Source organism: Bubalus kerabau, chromosome 14 (assembly GCF_029407905.1).
Source record: "Bubalus kerabau isolate K-KA32 ecotype Philippines breed swamp buffalo chromosome 14, PCC_UOA_SB_1v2, whole genome shotgun sequence".
Lineage (NCBI taxonomy): Eukaryota > Metazoa > Chordata > Mammalia > Artiodactyla > Bovidae > Bubalus > Bubalus kerabau.
In genome coordinates, this window is record NC_073637.1 from 64,422,510 (window position 1) to 64,439,224 (window position 16,715).

The 16,715-nt window shown below is 39.1% G+C and overlaps 1 protein-coding gene across 1 annotated transcript in view; it reads left to right on the forward strand.

Annotated features, from left to right (window-relative positions):
* RRM2B (ribonucleotide reductase regulatory TP53 inducible subunit M2B) overlaps nucleotides 1-14,108 on the forward strand; it is a 37,650-nt gene extending 23,542 nt beyond the window's left edge. The window contains exons 7-10 of the mRNA XM_055546505.1: nucleotides 578-682; nucleotides 2,450-2,563; nucleotides 7,485-7,666; nucleotides 13,620-14,108. Of these exons, the coding sequence (XP_055402480.1) occupies nucleotides 578-682; nucleotides 2,450-2,563; nucleotides 7,485-7,637 (372 nt within the window). The 3' untranslated portion in view covers nucleotides 7,638-7,666; nucleotides 13,620-14,108. The remainder of the gene's footprint in view (nucleotides 1-577; nucleotides 683-2,449; nucleotides 2,564-7,484; nucleotides 7,667-13,619) is intronic.
* Nucleotides 14,109-16,715: the final 2,607 nt, after the last annotated feature.

Here is a 16,715-nt window from a genome sequence, read left to right on the forward strand (position 1 = left end):
TAACGTTTCATGTATTTGCACAACAATTCTATTCTCAAGGTATTTCACAAATTTGTTTACTTCTGTCTTTGAGTTTTCTGCAATGTCATTTCTGCTTCACACAGCTTCAGATGGTATCCTTAATTCTTCAGTTTCCATTTTCCTTGCACTGAATTTATTTTTATCTTGAACCATTCTTGTTTAATATAACTGTTGTGTTTTTGAAATCTGAGTTTTTCAATCTGTCTTAATTTTTAAAAAGTTAAAAATGAATTAATTTTATTTTTGGTTTTTCTTACTTTGTTTTCCCTTCCAAAATGCTTTTGATTGCAGATTTGTTGGTTTTGTTGTTGTTCACTAATTCTTCTTTCATGTTAATTAACTGAGATTTGCTGGCCTTGAAAATTTTTCATTATAGGTTATTATGATTGGCATTTTAATGAGATTTGGAGAAAAGAAGATCCTGGCCCTATTAATCCTTCTTCCATCTTCCAGAAGTTCAGTGTTGCATTCCTAGCTTATATAAAGCCTGATATATCACTGTGTGAAAATAACTGATAAAATTTTCTTTGACAGTGGTATTTTTCTTCTGTTTCAGGGGCTTCACTGCGACTTTGCTTGCCTGATGTTTCAATACTTGGTAAATAAGCCTTCGGAAGAAAGGGTTAGGGAGATCATTGTTAATGCCGTTGAAATTGAGCAGGTAAGCAGGGACGCTTATATAAGTAGCACATCTCTCTTTGATGTTTGACTGCATTAGATTGACTCATATGAAATTGCTGTTTTGTAGGTCAGAATAGATATCAGAAATATTATATGGTCAACCTGGCAGTACCAATAGATGATGTATTACAATTATGTCATGTTAAAATTTGGCTTATAAGCCAGTCTTTATTATATATTAAGATTTTATGTATACTAAAATTTGTTTCAGGACTATTTTTAAATTTCATTTATACATCAAATTTCGTGCCATACCAAACTATTCTAATTATCTTAGCTTTCGATTTTTAGATTTTTAGCTACTAGAGGGCAATGATGGTTTCTTGTTTTGTATTCTTTTTTTTTTTTTAACTTTTTATTTTAAATTGGAGCATAGCTGCTTAACCATGTTGTGGTAGCTTCAGGTACACAGCAAGGTGACTCAGCCACACGTGTACATGTATCCATTCTCCCCTATAACTCCCCTCTCATCCAGGCTGCACATAACACTGAACAGAGTTCCCTTTCCTATACGGTAGGTCCTTGTTGGTTGTATTCTTTAAAAACCAGCAAGGTATCTAGCTTTAAGCATGCATCCTATGTTCGTAAAATAAAGAAATAAATGAATTAGTGAATAGTAAAATGTGATTTATGGGCATGTAAAGATCTCTAACTAGAAAGACATGGATGCGTCACTTTAGAATGTATTTTTATCATTTGAAAGAGCTAGTTGAAAAATAAGTAAGTTTTTAAACTTAAAAAAAAAATAGCTTTCATATTTGAAGAGAGAAAAGTCATAAAATGGATTTTGTTTTTTTTAATCTATTTTTTATTTATTGCTTTGGCTGCGTTGGGTCTTAGGTGCAACATGTGCACGAGAGCTCAGTAGCTCCAAGGCATATGGGATCTTCCCCGACCAGGGATCAGATTGCAACCCCTGAATTGCAAGGCAGATTCTTAACCACTGGACCACCAGGGAAATCCCAGATTTTGGTATCTTGAATCACTTTTAGAACTAAATCCAAATGGTTAATATGTTTTTATTTTTTCTTTATTAACACTTTACCACTGTCATTAAGAATCTGCCTACAGTGCAGGAGACCTGGGTTCAATCCCTGGGTTGGGAAGATCCCTTGGAGGGAGAAGGGAGTGGCAATCCACTCCTTCTGTCCTGGAGGATTCCATGGACAGAAGAGCTTGGCAGGCTATAGTCCATAGGGTTGCAAAGAGTCGGACACAACTGAGCGACTTTCACTTTACTGTCATTCAATACAATTGGAGTTCAGTTTATCTCCCAATGCTCAGATCCATTTCTATTTCTTTCTCATTTTCTCTGTTAATTGTTTTTTCTTTCCCAGCTCCCTTTTAAGTCATGTTCACCACAGCAATCATCTTAGGTGAATCTTTTTCTAGATATTTCAGAACAAAATATCTCCTTTCTTTCTGTTGAGAAAGCATATAAATTTGGGTCCTACAAGTGCTACTTTAAAATACTAGTAATGTAATAGTTAGTTTCAATTTACTTTGGCTACTTGAGAATGTGAATCAGCGTGACTAGCAGCACCCCAAACCTTTTAAGCAAATGGGCCTTGTTTGCCATGTTGCAAGAATTTATGCTGTTGTACTTTCCTCAAACAAGATCAGTGATTTAGAAGATTAAATCAACTGGTTCGGGTTGATTTAAGCTAAAACCCTCTTTTTATTTGGAAAATATATACTATTTATTGTTCTTTCTTTGTACTTTATTCTGTTTTTATTTATGTCTTAGGAGTTTTTAACAGAAGCCTTGCCAGTTGGCCTCATTGGAATGAATTGCGTTCTGATGAAACAGTATATTGAGTTTGTCGCTGACAGATTGCTTACAGAACTTGGATTCTCAAAGGTAAGGTGTTTCAAACATATTACTACTAGCTAAAATGTTATAGTCAGGTAAGGACTCTAAAATACATACTATATTTCACTGAAAGCGTTTGTAACACACTAGTCTATTTTTTTTTAACTTTAAACTTTTTAATTTGTATTGGGGTATAGCTGATTAACAATATTGTGATAGTTTCAGGTGAACAGCAGAGGGACTCAGCCGTACATATACATGTATCCATTCTTCCCCAAACTAGTCTATTTTGTAAATTGTCCATGACAGGTTTGTTTTACCCAAACCAGTTGATTTTGCAAAATCCTTAAATGAAACTTAAAATGAAATTCATTAACAGAAGTAGGAGGCTGATGAATCATAGAACTAATAAGCTCAATAAATTATTTTATAATAATTGTAGGTACTATTTAATAGGACTATCTTTAAGTAATTGGATTTAACATGCCAATATATGTTTACCCTCAGGTAGATCCCCATGTGTCTGTGTTGTAATTTGAGGGTTAATATTTTTAAATAGGAAATCATTATTAGGAAGACATTAGCTGTCATAATTTGACTCTTTGAACTCAGTTGTCTTTATTTCTTGTTTATCAGAGATAATGTACCTGAATTTTCATGTGTGTCTTTCACATGAGATGGAGGCTGCAGCCAGACTAACTGGGTTTGAGTCCTGATTCCACCACTCACTAGCCATGTGACTTAGGCAAATTGCTTAACCACTGTCTCAGTTTCCTTATCTGTAAAATGAAGATAATAGGAATAATCCTTACCACAGATTATTGGAGAAGGAAATGGCAACTCACTCCAGTATTCTTGCCTGGAGAATCCCATGGACAGAGAAGCCTGGTGGGCTACAGTCCACGGGGTCACAAAGAGTTGGCCACGACTGAGCACACACGCACCACAAGTGATTGCTGAGGAGTCGGTGCACCTGAAGCACGTATAACAGTGTCACACACACAGTAAATGAGCACTCAGTGGTCACGTTGTTTTCATCAAAAGTGTATCCTTCATCACAATTTCCTGTGTATTAATATTGTTAATTAGAAATGTTAGGTTCTGATTTCTCATGGAAATGGAAGTTTAAATTATTGAGAAGCCTTATAAAATCCATGATGCTTGTGGGTAATCATTAACTCTCTCGATAATGCACTTATTTTCTGGTAGCTACAAAAATATTGTGATGAGAATCAGATGGGACAAAGGTTTTTGGTAACTATAAATTGTAAAATATCACTATTTATATTGTTTTAGTTGCAAGATCGTCTCTTTTGCTGATCATTAATGAGATAAATAAAGATTTTAATTATATTAATATGACCTCTGAAATTTATAAATTGTGTATTAAAAGAAATTGTTTCTGTTTCTAAGTTACATGTTTATCATAATAAAATTAATTTGCTTACTTAAAGCCTTAAAATGAACTCACTATCTTTTAACCCACCACCATATCTTTACACCCACACATCCACCTTCTACTTATTGGAAAATTACAGACCTGTGGGTCTAGTCTTCCTTGGAAAGTTTGCTAATTGTAGGTATACAAAACATGCCTCCTAAGGAGAAAATCTGGACACAGTACAAAAACCTCAGTCTCCACAGGCCTTCAAACTATCTCAGTAAATTCCAAAAAGCAGAAATTATACTGACTCTTAGATTTTAATGCAATAAAATTAGAAATGAATAATAAAAGATTACCAGAAAGTTCCATCTACTTAGAAGTCAAAACTGTGTCCTTTAAAATGAGATTAAAAATGAAAATATAAACTAAATGACAATAAGATTACTGTATATCACAATTTGTAGAATGCAACCAAACAGATCCCCAGAGGAAAATTTGTATCCTTGAAGGCATATATTAAGAAAGCAAGACAATTTAAAATGCATGAGCTAAAAAACTTTGAACTCAAGGAGCTAGAAAAGAAATTATTCTTATAATGATAATTTTTGGGCTTCCCTGGTGGCTCAGACAGTAAAGAATATGCCTGTAATGTGGGAGACCTGGGTTGGGAAGAGCCCCTGGAGAAGGGAAAGGCAACCCACTCCAGTATTCTTGCCTGAGAATTCCATGGACAGAGGAGCCTGGTGGGCTACAGTCCATGGGGTCTCAAAGAGCTGGACACAACTGAGGGACCAACACACTTTGGTAAAATAAGAGGTTATTTAAATTAGCGAATGGTTGTCACATACAGAATTCCAAACAGAAGCCACATTAATGTTGTTTTCAACTAGTTTTGGATTAGTTAATAAATATTCAAGTACTTCTGTGTGTCAAAACCAAGCTGCTTGATTTAGGCTGGTCTTAGCTATTTTGCTCCTGCCATGAATGATTGGGAAGAGCCTCAGTTGTAAAGTCTAGTGAACCTATGACCACTGTCCAGTGTACTTTCCACTGTCTCCTGCCATGAGTGAAAACTCACATGTTTACTGCCTTTAACACTGTTTCTGACACAGTTTCACAGAGTTCCACTACATCAACCACACCCAGCATGTCTGCTTTTTTGGGGGGAAAAATACACATGGCTTTATTAAGATATAATTGACAGAACATGCAATATGCCTATTAATAAATTTTTTTTATTATTTGAAAAACATTGAAAAACAATTCAATGGTTTTTGGTATATTTGCAGAGTTGTGCAACTATCACAACAATCTATTTGAGAACATTTTTATCACTCCACAAAAAAATTCTGTTCCCAGTTAGCAATCAGCCACTTGCCTTTGCTTCTTCCCTCCCCCCATAGCCCTGCTGTTGCTGCTTCGTTGCTTCAGCTGTGTGTGACTCTGTGTGACCCTATGGACTGCAGCCTGCCTGGCTCCTCTGTCCACGGGATTCTCTAGGCAAGAGTACTAGGGTGGGTTGCTATGCCCTCCTTCAGGGGATCTTCCCAACCCAGGGATCGAACCCCGGACTCCTGCCTTGCAGACAGACTCTTTATCCTTGAGCCACCAGGGAAGCCCCCACCATAGCCTAGGCATCACTAATCTAGTTTTTGTCTCTTTAGATCTGCCTATTCTGTAATTCCCACTTCATATAAATAGAATCATACAATATATAGTACATACTGTATACTGGTATATGGTATATACAAAGTCAATGTAATGTTTTAAAGTTCCATTCATGTTAGCATGTATCAGTACTTTTTCCCTTATTATGGCCAAATAATATTGCATTGTATGATTATACCTAATTTTGTTTATCCATTTATTGGTTGATGGTGGCATTTGGGTGGCATTTTTTGGCTATTATGAATAATGCTGCACTTAACATTCTTGTATAAGTTTTGGTGGGAAAATATGTTTTCCTTTATCTTGGATACATAGCTAGAAGTGAAACTGTTGAGTCATATAGTGACTCTATCTTTAATCATTAGAGGAACTACCAGACTGTTTTCCAAAGCCACTGCATCATTTTATATTAACACCAGCAGTATATGAGGGTTCCAGTTTCTCCACATGCTCACTAACACTTACTGTCTTTTTTTTCCTTCCAGTTTTGAAATATAATTGACATATAGTGTCGTTTAAGTTCAAGGTATACAGCATAATGATGTGACTTCCATACATCATGAAGTGATGACCACAATAAGCTGTCTGTTTTATTACACACCTACAGCCATCCTGTGTGCTTAGTCGCTAAGTTATGTCCAACTCTTTGCGACCCATGGACCATAGCCTGCCAGGCTCCTCTGTCCATGAGGTTTCCCAGGCAAGAATACTGGAGTGGGTTGCCATTTCCTTCTCCAGGGGATTTTCCCAGCCCAGGGATTGAACCCAGGTCTCCTGCATTGCAGGCAGATTCTTTACCATATGAGCCTTCAGGGAAGCCTCAACAGCCATCCTAGTGTGATGTGGTGTGAAACGGTATCTTATTGTGGTCTCGATTTGCATCTCCCTAATGGATAATGATTTTGAGCATCTTTTCATATACTTATTGACCTTCTGTAGGTATTCTTTAGAGAAGCATTTACCCATTCAGATCCTTTGCCCATTTTAATTGGGTTATTCGAATATGTTCTTTTCTGTGATATTCATAATTACTGCCTGAATATTCCAAATTTAAAGAATTCTCTTTTATTGTTCCTCATGAATCATCAGTATGTCTCAGTTTCCATCAAGTTGTATCTCCAAGCCTGCTTCTTGAATTCAGAAGCAGTGAAAAAGCTTCTTGTCAACATGTGTTCCATTTTTTGTTTGGGGTTACAATAGATAGCATTTAGTCTGTCTTCCCTGATCATGGTTCCTTAACAGCAGTTTGAAGATTACACATCTCCTGTGAACTGAGAAACATTTAGGTCCACGGTACATTGTTGATAACGTAATACTCTGTAGTATCATGTAGATGTGACAGCCTAGCGGTGGTTGTTCGGTTGCTAAGTCGTGTCCAACTCTTTGGACCCCATGGACTGCCGTGTGCCAGGCTTCCATGTCCTTCATTATCTCTTGAAGTTTGCGTAAACTCATGTCCATTGATTCAGTCATGCCATCCAACCACCTCATTCTCTGTCGCCCCCTTCTCTTCCCACCCTCAATCTTTTCCAGCTTCAGGGTCTTTTCTAAAGAGTTGGCTCTTTGCATAGTAGTAATACCTGTGGGAAATGCCTATAATACCTTTGGTGTTTCAGAGTTCTCAAGCTGTGAAAACATTTTAGTTTGGTATTAAATCTTCTATTTCCTGAAATAATCTTTTTTTTTTCTTTCAATTTCCGAGAATACCAGAGTTGCTAGTATAGTTCCTTTAAGAGGCTAGCAGGCGATCTTAGTCATCCTAAAATGTATCAGTCTTGACTGCCTCCAGGACCCTAGGAAATATGTGATCTCCAGGTGGTGATACATGGTGTTGGGAGACCCAAGGTATCTGTTGCTCTTCTTATGTGATGCAATTTGCTTCTTCAGAATGTCTAACAATATTTCTTTTCTTTTCAGGTTTTTCAAGCAGAAAATCCCTTTGATTTTATGGAAAACATTTCCTTAGAGGGAAAAACAAATTTCTTTGAGAAACGAGTTTCAGAGTATCAGCGTTTTGCAGTTATGGCAGAAACTACAGATAATGTCTTCACCTTAGATGCAGATTTTTGAAACCCTCCCCATATGGAAACTAATCATTGGTAAATAACAGCCTATTTTTCTCTGCTTAAAAACAAAACACAAACCTAAAATGTCTCCTTTCGGGCTTAGGAGTTTGCTCAAGAGGAAATCTGAAACCAAATATCAATCAAGTTGGATTTATAGACATACCCTTTAATTTTACTGTTTATCAGTCAGAGTATGACCTCCACATGCTTTTGTTTCATCCCTAAAATATAAGATGGCATTCTGTAGTTGTTAAGAGCATGGGGTGAGGGGTCAGATAGAATTTGAGGTTCTGTCTTACTTTGTGTGACCCTTGGAAAGTCAGTTAATCTGTTTAAACCTCAGATGAATGTAAACCCTAAGGTGAGTGTGAGAGCAGCTCCTAAATTCATAGAGCGTGTATGAGGATGAGACACAGCATGGGTCTCAGCCAACACTGCTGTCGTGGCCTCCTCCTCTCTCTCCCCCTTCTCCCTCTCCTGTTATTATTATTGTTATTAATAGTGTTAATTGCAGTGATGGGATAAAATTCTCTGTCTCTTCAAAGTAACTGTGATTCTAGGTCCTAAGATCTAGAATTAGATCTTTGTGTTTTTGATGTTTTTAGAAGAATGTAAAGATTTCCTCAAAAAGATTGTACTTCTCTTTAACATGAGAATAACTTCTTTGAATTTCTCAGCGTTATAGTTAAGGAAATTTGGTTCTTAGCTGCTTTGGGCAGAATACTTAAGAGTGGAATCCTTGAAGTTTTCATGAGCGTTGACCTTATAAGCAAAATGATTCTGCTCCTTTAGAAATCAAAAGGATCATTTTAGCCAGATGTAGCCCTGAAATGTTTAAAACCAGGGTGAATTAGCTAGAATGGCATTTCTCAAAGAGTATTATAAGAGCTGTTAGCCTGTCTAGGTATTTTGTAGGGAGAAAAAGAAAGATTCTGTGGTCAAATGAGTTTGGGAAATGTTCTGTGCTCCATTCCTCTTTGGAATGTGGAGTTGGTACATCAAACACTGAGAAATTCTGCAGTACATCAACGTATGCTGCTGCTGCTGCTGCTAAGTTGCTTCAGTTGTGTCCGACTCTGTGCAACCCCACAGACGGCAGCCCACCAGGCTCCCCTGTCCCTGGGATTCTCCAGGCAAGAACACTGGAGTGGTTTGCCATTTTCTTCTCCAATGCATGAAAGTGAAAAGTGAAAGTGAAGTCGCTAAGTCCTGTCCAACTCTTAGCGACCCCACGGACTGCAGCCTACCAGGCTCCTCCGTCCATGGGATTTTCCAGGCAAGAGTACCGGAGTGGGGACATCAACATATACCCCACTGCATATTCCAGACCTACTTAACAAAGATCTGTTTTTCACCTGTTAACATCTCACCTAATGTTCCTCAGAACATAGTTTGGAAAAAGCTGCCCCAGGACTATTTTCTACATGGAAAAAGGGCTTGTGGACCAAGCAAGGGAGGGCCTGGTGGGGATTATTGAGCCATTTCCACTTTGTGCCAAGCTGAGAAGTGTCCCTGTAATTGACCGCAGCTATATTTCTTATACTCCTAAAACTCTCTTATGCTGTTATTGAGACTCAATTTTTTTCTGGAACTATGCATGTCCCAGGACAGCAGATGGTGAGGGAGACTGAGGAAAGGCCAGCCCACAAGGTCTCTGAGAAGTCTGCTCCGTTTATGGGAGGGAAGTGTCAAGAGGTAGTCTGAGCCTAAGCAAGCAGTGGGTTTCCCCACTCACAGCCAACTGTTGCGTACAGTTCTGGTTAATAAGGATTAGAGATTTTCTCTTTGCATAACTTTTTGCTCCATTCACTCCACAACTACCTAATGCATTAAAATGGGGAGTTTTCAAGTGGATGCAAAGGAACAGGCCATGACTTTATCTGTTAGAGAGAATATCAGAAATGAGCTATTTTGGCCTATCATAATACCATATACTTGTTCAAGGATTCAGAGTTTGCTGAGTGTTTTTATATCACCTCATTTGATCTCAAAACAGCCTTATGCGTTTGACAGAGCAGGCAGGATTGAAATTTTATGGATAGAGGGGGTGAGGCTCAGTCAGGCTCAGTGGCTTGGCCAAGATCTGCTCGTAGTCACCGTCACTGCAACATACTGTTTTTTTCTTAGAAGTTACCATGTTTCTAATTTTTAGTCCTTGCTATCCATCTTGACTTGATTTTTCCTATTTTCCCATTAAAGTATCATATAGTTCAATTAAGATATCACATATATTAATTATTGTATCATAAACATTATAACTATATATTCAGGTAATAGTTCAAAGATATTCATCTACTGCTAATACAAAAACTTACATTTAAAGCTGATAATATATCGGTTGTGACATAAGAATAAAAGAAAAAAGTTTTAGATTGTATATTCCCTTTGTTTTGAATCCACCTCTTTCTCATAGGTAATGACAGGTGCCTTAATATGAAGCTTATTTATCATAGCAATAAACCTAACTGTAGTGAGATGAAGTTTTAATACTGAAATACTGGATTTTTTAGTACACTGGTTTATTATATTCAGTACTCTATCCCCTTTTCCGAGCTTCCAGGTTTCATATTTATTTATTATGTTTAGTATTTTGGTTCTTAGTTCTTAGGGAGTCAAGAACTTGTAGAATCTCTTTTTGATATTATCTCACAAGCAAAGAAAGTAATTCAGAACATGTTTATAACTTTTTTGTTTTAACAGCACATGTATTTAAATCATTGCTATAGTAGTTAAAGTTAAGTTTATTATTTAAGAATGTAAAAACTAGTCATCCAGTGACAAATTGCATTTATTAAAAATGTTTCATGGTAGCATGTAGAAATCAGGACTTGAAAGGACTCAGGAAGACTGCTCCAGCCTGTCAGACAGGGCTGTTTTGCTGTTCAGTTACATACGAAAATGAAACAAACAACTGTTCTTATAATTTAAGCTTACCTCAGTCATGTTTTTGTATATGAAATGTTTCCTTTCACTCATTTTGAAACATTCAGATGTTTCAGCTTCTTTTGCCATTTTGATTTTCATTTGTTCATGGAAAACACACCATCTTATATATTTAAAAAATAAATTCTTTAATATTCAGAATTTTGAATTTTACATTTAAATATGCTAACATCATGTTATAGAATTCCTAAATTACAGTTATTCAGATTAAGCTAAGGGCCACATGTCAATAATTTTTGGTGATTAAGAAAGCTGATGGGCTGCGAGAATGCCAGTTTAATCCTGTAACCAGCTGTTATGTTTTTGAACTAAGATGAGTGAATGGGTAGCCAACTCAGGAACTCTTCATAATCTACATGAGTGGCACAGATTGGAAATCTGGATATCTTTATTTTTCCCTCCCTTTAAATGGTCTGCTCCTTTTTTAGACAGCTACAGGTTCAAAGGAAAATCTGATAGTCCCAAGGCATTAGGATGAAAGAATTTAAGCCTTCAAATTTGGGGCTTAATTCTATTAAAGAAAATACAGGTGAAAATGAAAGGCTGAAGAATTTTTTTTTATACAGGTAGAAATATAACAATTCAGTCTTTTTCTAAGTTTACAAGAATCTTATGTATTTGACTCTGTTTTACAACTGTGTTTTGATTTTTCCAAATGTCTGGTCATTTAGCAAAGCAAGTATCTACTATGTACATAGAAAGCTTTATTGAATGTGGTATATGCAAATATTTTTAATGTATTTTACATTATGGTGAAATCAAGCCAACCCTGCATATATACAATTTGACAAATGAGTTGTTTTGTTCATTTTTTTGCTTTAGTACGTTGAAATAAACTGTATCATGTCTCTGTCATTTCGTGTATGGCCTTTTGAGTAAGAATGTTTCTTTAAAAGTGCAGGGGCTATCCTAGTGAAGGACTGTATATATTTTCTATTTGTGTATACAGATAAACATATTGGTATTACTTTAACTATTCCTTCTACCACTCTTTGACCTAAGTGGCACCCCCTTCAGCTGTCTCTCATCTACTTTTTCTCAATCCATGAGCCTTTCTTCCTGTCTCTTTGTATCCAGCTAAGATTCTACAATATATCATATTACTAGTAGTAACATTCTTATCAGTACCATGAACTCTGTTCTTTATCTGCGTTTTCTACCTTACATAGAAAACTCAAAGCAATTCTCCATTTTGTTATGAAACAACAATCCAGTTTTTCCGTTTGTACCCCTGCAGCCAAATACTGCTAGAGAAAAAGTCATATAAGACAAATTGGATCTACTTTACATTCATGATTACCTACTGTCTTAGTCCATCTGGGCCACTATACAAAAAACTGCTGTAGAGTGGGTAGCTTAAGCAAGACATTTATTTTTCACAGTTCTCCAGGTTAGGAAGTCAAAGATCAAGATGCTAACAAATTCAATGTCTGGTGAACCTTGCTTCTTGGTTTATAGACAGCTGTCTACTGGCTGTGCTCTCACATGAAGGGGGTGCTCTCTGAAGGCTCTTTTACAAGGGCGCTAATCTCATTCATCGGGGAGATCCCCTGGAGAAGGAAATGGCAACCCACTCCAGTATTCTTGCCTAGAAAATCCCATGGATGGAGGAGACTGGTGGGCTACAGTCCATGGGGTCACAAAGAATCCGACACAACTGAGCAACTTCATGGAATCTCATTCATGGGCTTCCCTCGTGCAGTTCATTAAAGACTCTGCCTACTAATGCAGGAGACATGAGTTCAATCCCTGGGTTGGGAAGATACCCTGGAGAAGGAAATGGCAACCCACTCCAGTATTCTTGCCTGGGAAATCACATGGACAGAGGAGCCCGGTGTGTTACAGTCCATGGTGTCACAAAAGAGTCAGACATGACTTAGCAACTAAACAGCAATCTCATTCATAAGGGCTCTGCCTTTATGATCCACTCACTTCCCAAAGGTTTCACCCCCAAATGCCATCATACTGGTGATTAGGTTTCATTTTTTTAAAAATTTTTTTCTTTTTTGTTTGGGGACTAAGTTTCAATATGAATTTTGGTGGGACCCAAACATACAGTTTATAGCACCTACGTCAGCACTGTCTGACAATCATACTACAATTTCCCGGTGAACTTGTTCTCCGTTCTCCACAACTGCTTTTTCACAGTTTCTACGCTCTGCTCCTACCCTTGCTCTCCAAAGAGGTACTGCTCTCATGTATTTTTTCTTTTTGGGCTATGCGCACTTAGGAGAGATTCTCAGCAGAAAAAATTAACAATATAGGAGTTCTGAACCTAGAACCTAAGAAGTTGGCAGTAGAATCCAGGATACACATTTCTATGCATGACTTCTGCTTCATTACAAGCAGAGAGTGATCGAGGAGAATCTCTCTTCTGCTCTCCCTTCCAGGAGTAACAGCCACTTAACCCTGGGAGGTCTTGCTTCTGTTCCCACCACATGATTCTCACAGGGCTGCAAAGCTCCTTCGTCTGCACAAAGCGCACTGCGTCTGTCTGGGCACAGCATTATGTGTGTGATCCACGCGGGGCCAGGTCCTTAGCTAAGGTGTTTTCTAACTGAAACTAAAGGGAAAAGGTCACTTTTATTCTAATAACAAAGCTAGAGAAAAGGTCCTACGTCTAATGGCAAAGTCCAACCTTATCCCAATTCTTTGCCTCTTTTCATTGTGTAGGTAATAAAAGCCTATATTTTGCCTGAGACAGTTCAAGTTAAGCTTCTTGTGTGTGCTTAGCCTCTCAGTCGTTTTGTGCAACTCTTTGTGACCCTTTGGACTGTAGCCCCCCAGGCTCCACGGTCCATGGGATTCTCCAGGCAAGAACACTGGAGTGCGTTACCATTTCCTCCTCCACGGGAGCTTCCAGACCCAGGAATCGAACCCCTGTCTCCTGTGTCTCCCGCATTATAGGCAGATTCTTCATCACTAGTGCCACCTGGGAAGCCCAGGTTTCTTGATTTGCAACCAAAAGGACCATAGTTAGAGAAGAAAATGGTTCTGGAAACCAAGTGACAGGAAAGAAACTGGGTGTTCTTGTGTGTTTCAGTCTAGGAGCGGAGATTCTGGAATCTGCACCTGGGTGGACCCTGAGAGCCAGGTGTTCGAGTCTTCAGTGAAAGGGAAGTACTGTCTGGAGGACAAGGTGACAAGGAGGAGAGAGGAGCTGAGCTGAGTTGTGAGTCTCAGAAGAGCACAATTGTTTCAAAAGAATGTGGTGTCCGAGGCCTGTATAATCAGTTGGTAATAATAAAAAAAAAACAGCTGTCCTTGCTTTACGTGACCTTTTTAGGTGACTTGTGCATCTGGGCTTTCTGCCCCATATGCCACCTCTCACAACCATAGCTGCTCTCTGTTCATTTCTCCAGGTTGGTATGTTTACACATCATAGGAAAAAAGCATCTCCAGGGTGTGTGAGTATGCTCTCAATGGTGCCTCACCAGTAACAACGGTGTCCAGGTTCTAAGAGGAAAAATGTGTGCTTCACTGTATTTTCAACACTTAATTCTTAATAAAATATTCTTTGTACATACCATAAGGTGATTTTTGCAATCATATTATTCCAATCATTTCAATGGTTCCCTGATTCTTTGCGGAATTACTGTATCATAGTAATATTGGTTTAGCCTTAAAGTTCTTTGGGGTTTTCGAAAAACCTGAAGGAAAATTTCAGCCAAACCGGTAGTTTTTAAGTGATCTGAGGCTCAGACAAGTTACTTGCCCAAGGCCACACAACTAGTAAAAGTTAGAGGCAGGACTCCAACCCAGCTGTCGTGGCTTTAAATCCCATTTTTTCATTGAGTGCACCCAAATTTCTATTCCTTCTACTGCCAGCCCTTGGCTTCTGTGGGTGGTACTCGCTCTGGAAGATTCAGGAAACGTTTTTGCCTGGGGTCACATCTCCTGACTTCCTCATGGTGGCGCCCTTGAGCCACTGGTTTCTCAGCTCAGGTGCTGCTTCTTTACCCAGGAGCTGAGGAGTTAGATTTTAAAGGACTGTTCTGTTTCCAGTTTAGCTCGGCTGCTTGGCCGGAGCATGGCGCCCAGAAACATGCAAGAAACTCACGCTCAGCACTGGCCCCTTTAGAAGGGCAAACTCCCAGCAGGAGCCCACAGGGGATTTCAGTCCTGGCTGACTATATAGAGATGAACGTCGAGGGGGTTGTGCAAATTTTGGTAGCCACTGAAAGAGGAGAAACCTCATTCTATAAACGGATGCCACGCAGTTATAACACAACTGACAAACTACACACCTCTTGTGAGATATCAGGAGCCCCAGAACTAGTCACAGAGTCACCTGTGACTTTGGTGTTTGCTTCTCCATCAGTTTGGAGGAGGGGGTGGTGGAGAGGGGAGGGTTGGAAATGGCAGAAAGGGGGTACTGACCCTCTAGCCCCTTCTGGGAGGATCTGGGGATGGAGGCAATGTACTAGCTCTGTCTGTTGCGCCTGAAAAGGTCACGTGTGTTCCTTTGGCCCTGGATACCCAAAACTCTCCTCCACTTTGGTCTGAGGAGGGTGATACCTACATTTGGGGCAGGATGGGGGTATTTTCACAATTCAGGTTATGGGAAGCAGATTTCCTGAGAGTTAGGGGCCATTGAATGATGCTTCATCCTATGAAGCCTAATTTTTTTTCCTTAACAAATTTTATTTTTGAAGCTCTAGGTTTATTACTTGGGAGTGAATCTGTGTCCAATATTGTGTTATTACTCCCTGTGAAGAGCAGGACCCCACTGACAGCCCTCTATACCTGCAGCACAGCTACAGGCTTATTAAAACACAGAGATCTGGGCCTCCCAGTGTTTGCTTCTCATGTGCGTGAGCTCAAGAATCTGCATTTGGAAATTCCGCTCCTGGTGGAATTTGGTGGAATATCTGCTGGTCTTGGAGAGCTCCTGGAGACTGCAGCTCTCCCTAAGGACAGGCACTGACGGACATCATTGTGCAGTCCTCTCTCTGGCCTAAATCTGTCTTGACCCAGTTAACTCATTTGCAGCCCACAGAAAGTACCTCAAAATGTGGGACACTGTGCTTTTGTGAGGTGTGAGAGAGCACAGGCTTTAGAGTTAAACTGTTGCTGCTGCTGCTGCTAAGTCGCTTCAGTTGTGTCCGACTCTGTGCGACCCCATAGACGGCAACCTACCAGGCTGCCCCATCCCTGGGATTCTCCAGGCAAGGACACTGGAGTGGGTTGCCATTTCCTTCTCAGTGGAAGTGAAGTTGCTCAGTCATGTCCGACCCTCAGCGACCCCATGGACTGCAGCCTTCCAGGCTTCTCCGTCCATGGGATTTTCCAGGCAAGAGTACTGGAGTGGGGTGCCATTGCCTTCTCCGAGAGTTAAACTACTTGACTCATATCCTGATGCTTGACCATTTACTGGCTGGACTTTGGCAAGTCACTATCTGTAAAAGTGGGAAGAAAAACAGTGTGGACTTGTGTTGCTGTGTAAGTATGGAGAACACCTAAAATAGCACCCAGCACATAGTAAGCACTCAACAATTGATGTTATTATCTCAAAGCTCTGTCTAGCTCTAAAATTCTAACTCTATGCCTGGAACATTCCCATTAGCTTAGAGAGACCTTAGATGGTAACAATAACCCTGTGTACGAAACAGCAAAAGAGACACTGATGTATAGAACAGTCTTATGGACTCTGTGGGAGAGGGAGAGGGTGGGAAGATATGGGAGAATGGCATTGAAACATGTAAAATATCATGTATGAAACGAGTTGCCAGTCCAGGTTCGATGCACGATACTGGATGCTTGGGGCTGGTGCACTGGGACAACCCAGAGGGATGGTATGGGGAGGGAGGAGGGATGAGGGTTCAGGATGGGGAACACATGTATACCTGTGGCGGATTCATTTTGATATTTGGCAAAACTAATACAATTATGTAAAGTTTAAAAATAAAATAAAATTTTAAAAAAATCAATAGTTTCTGCAAGGCTATGTCACCTTTAATAATTTCATCATTGGCTAGGTTTCATTTCCATCGTACAGACTGTTGGTTTTTTTTAGTATAAATTTCTAAATGGTCTTAGTATCTAGCATTTTAGTTGGCTAGGAAATATATTTGTGTGTTTCCTTAGCAAATAAGATAGCTTTACTCTGCCTACAACATCAGGAGCAAGTGAAACTCAG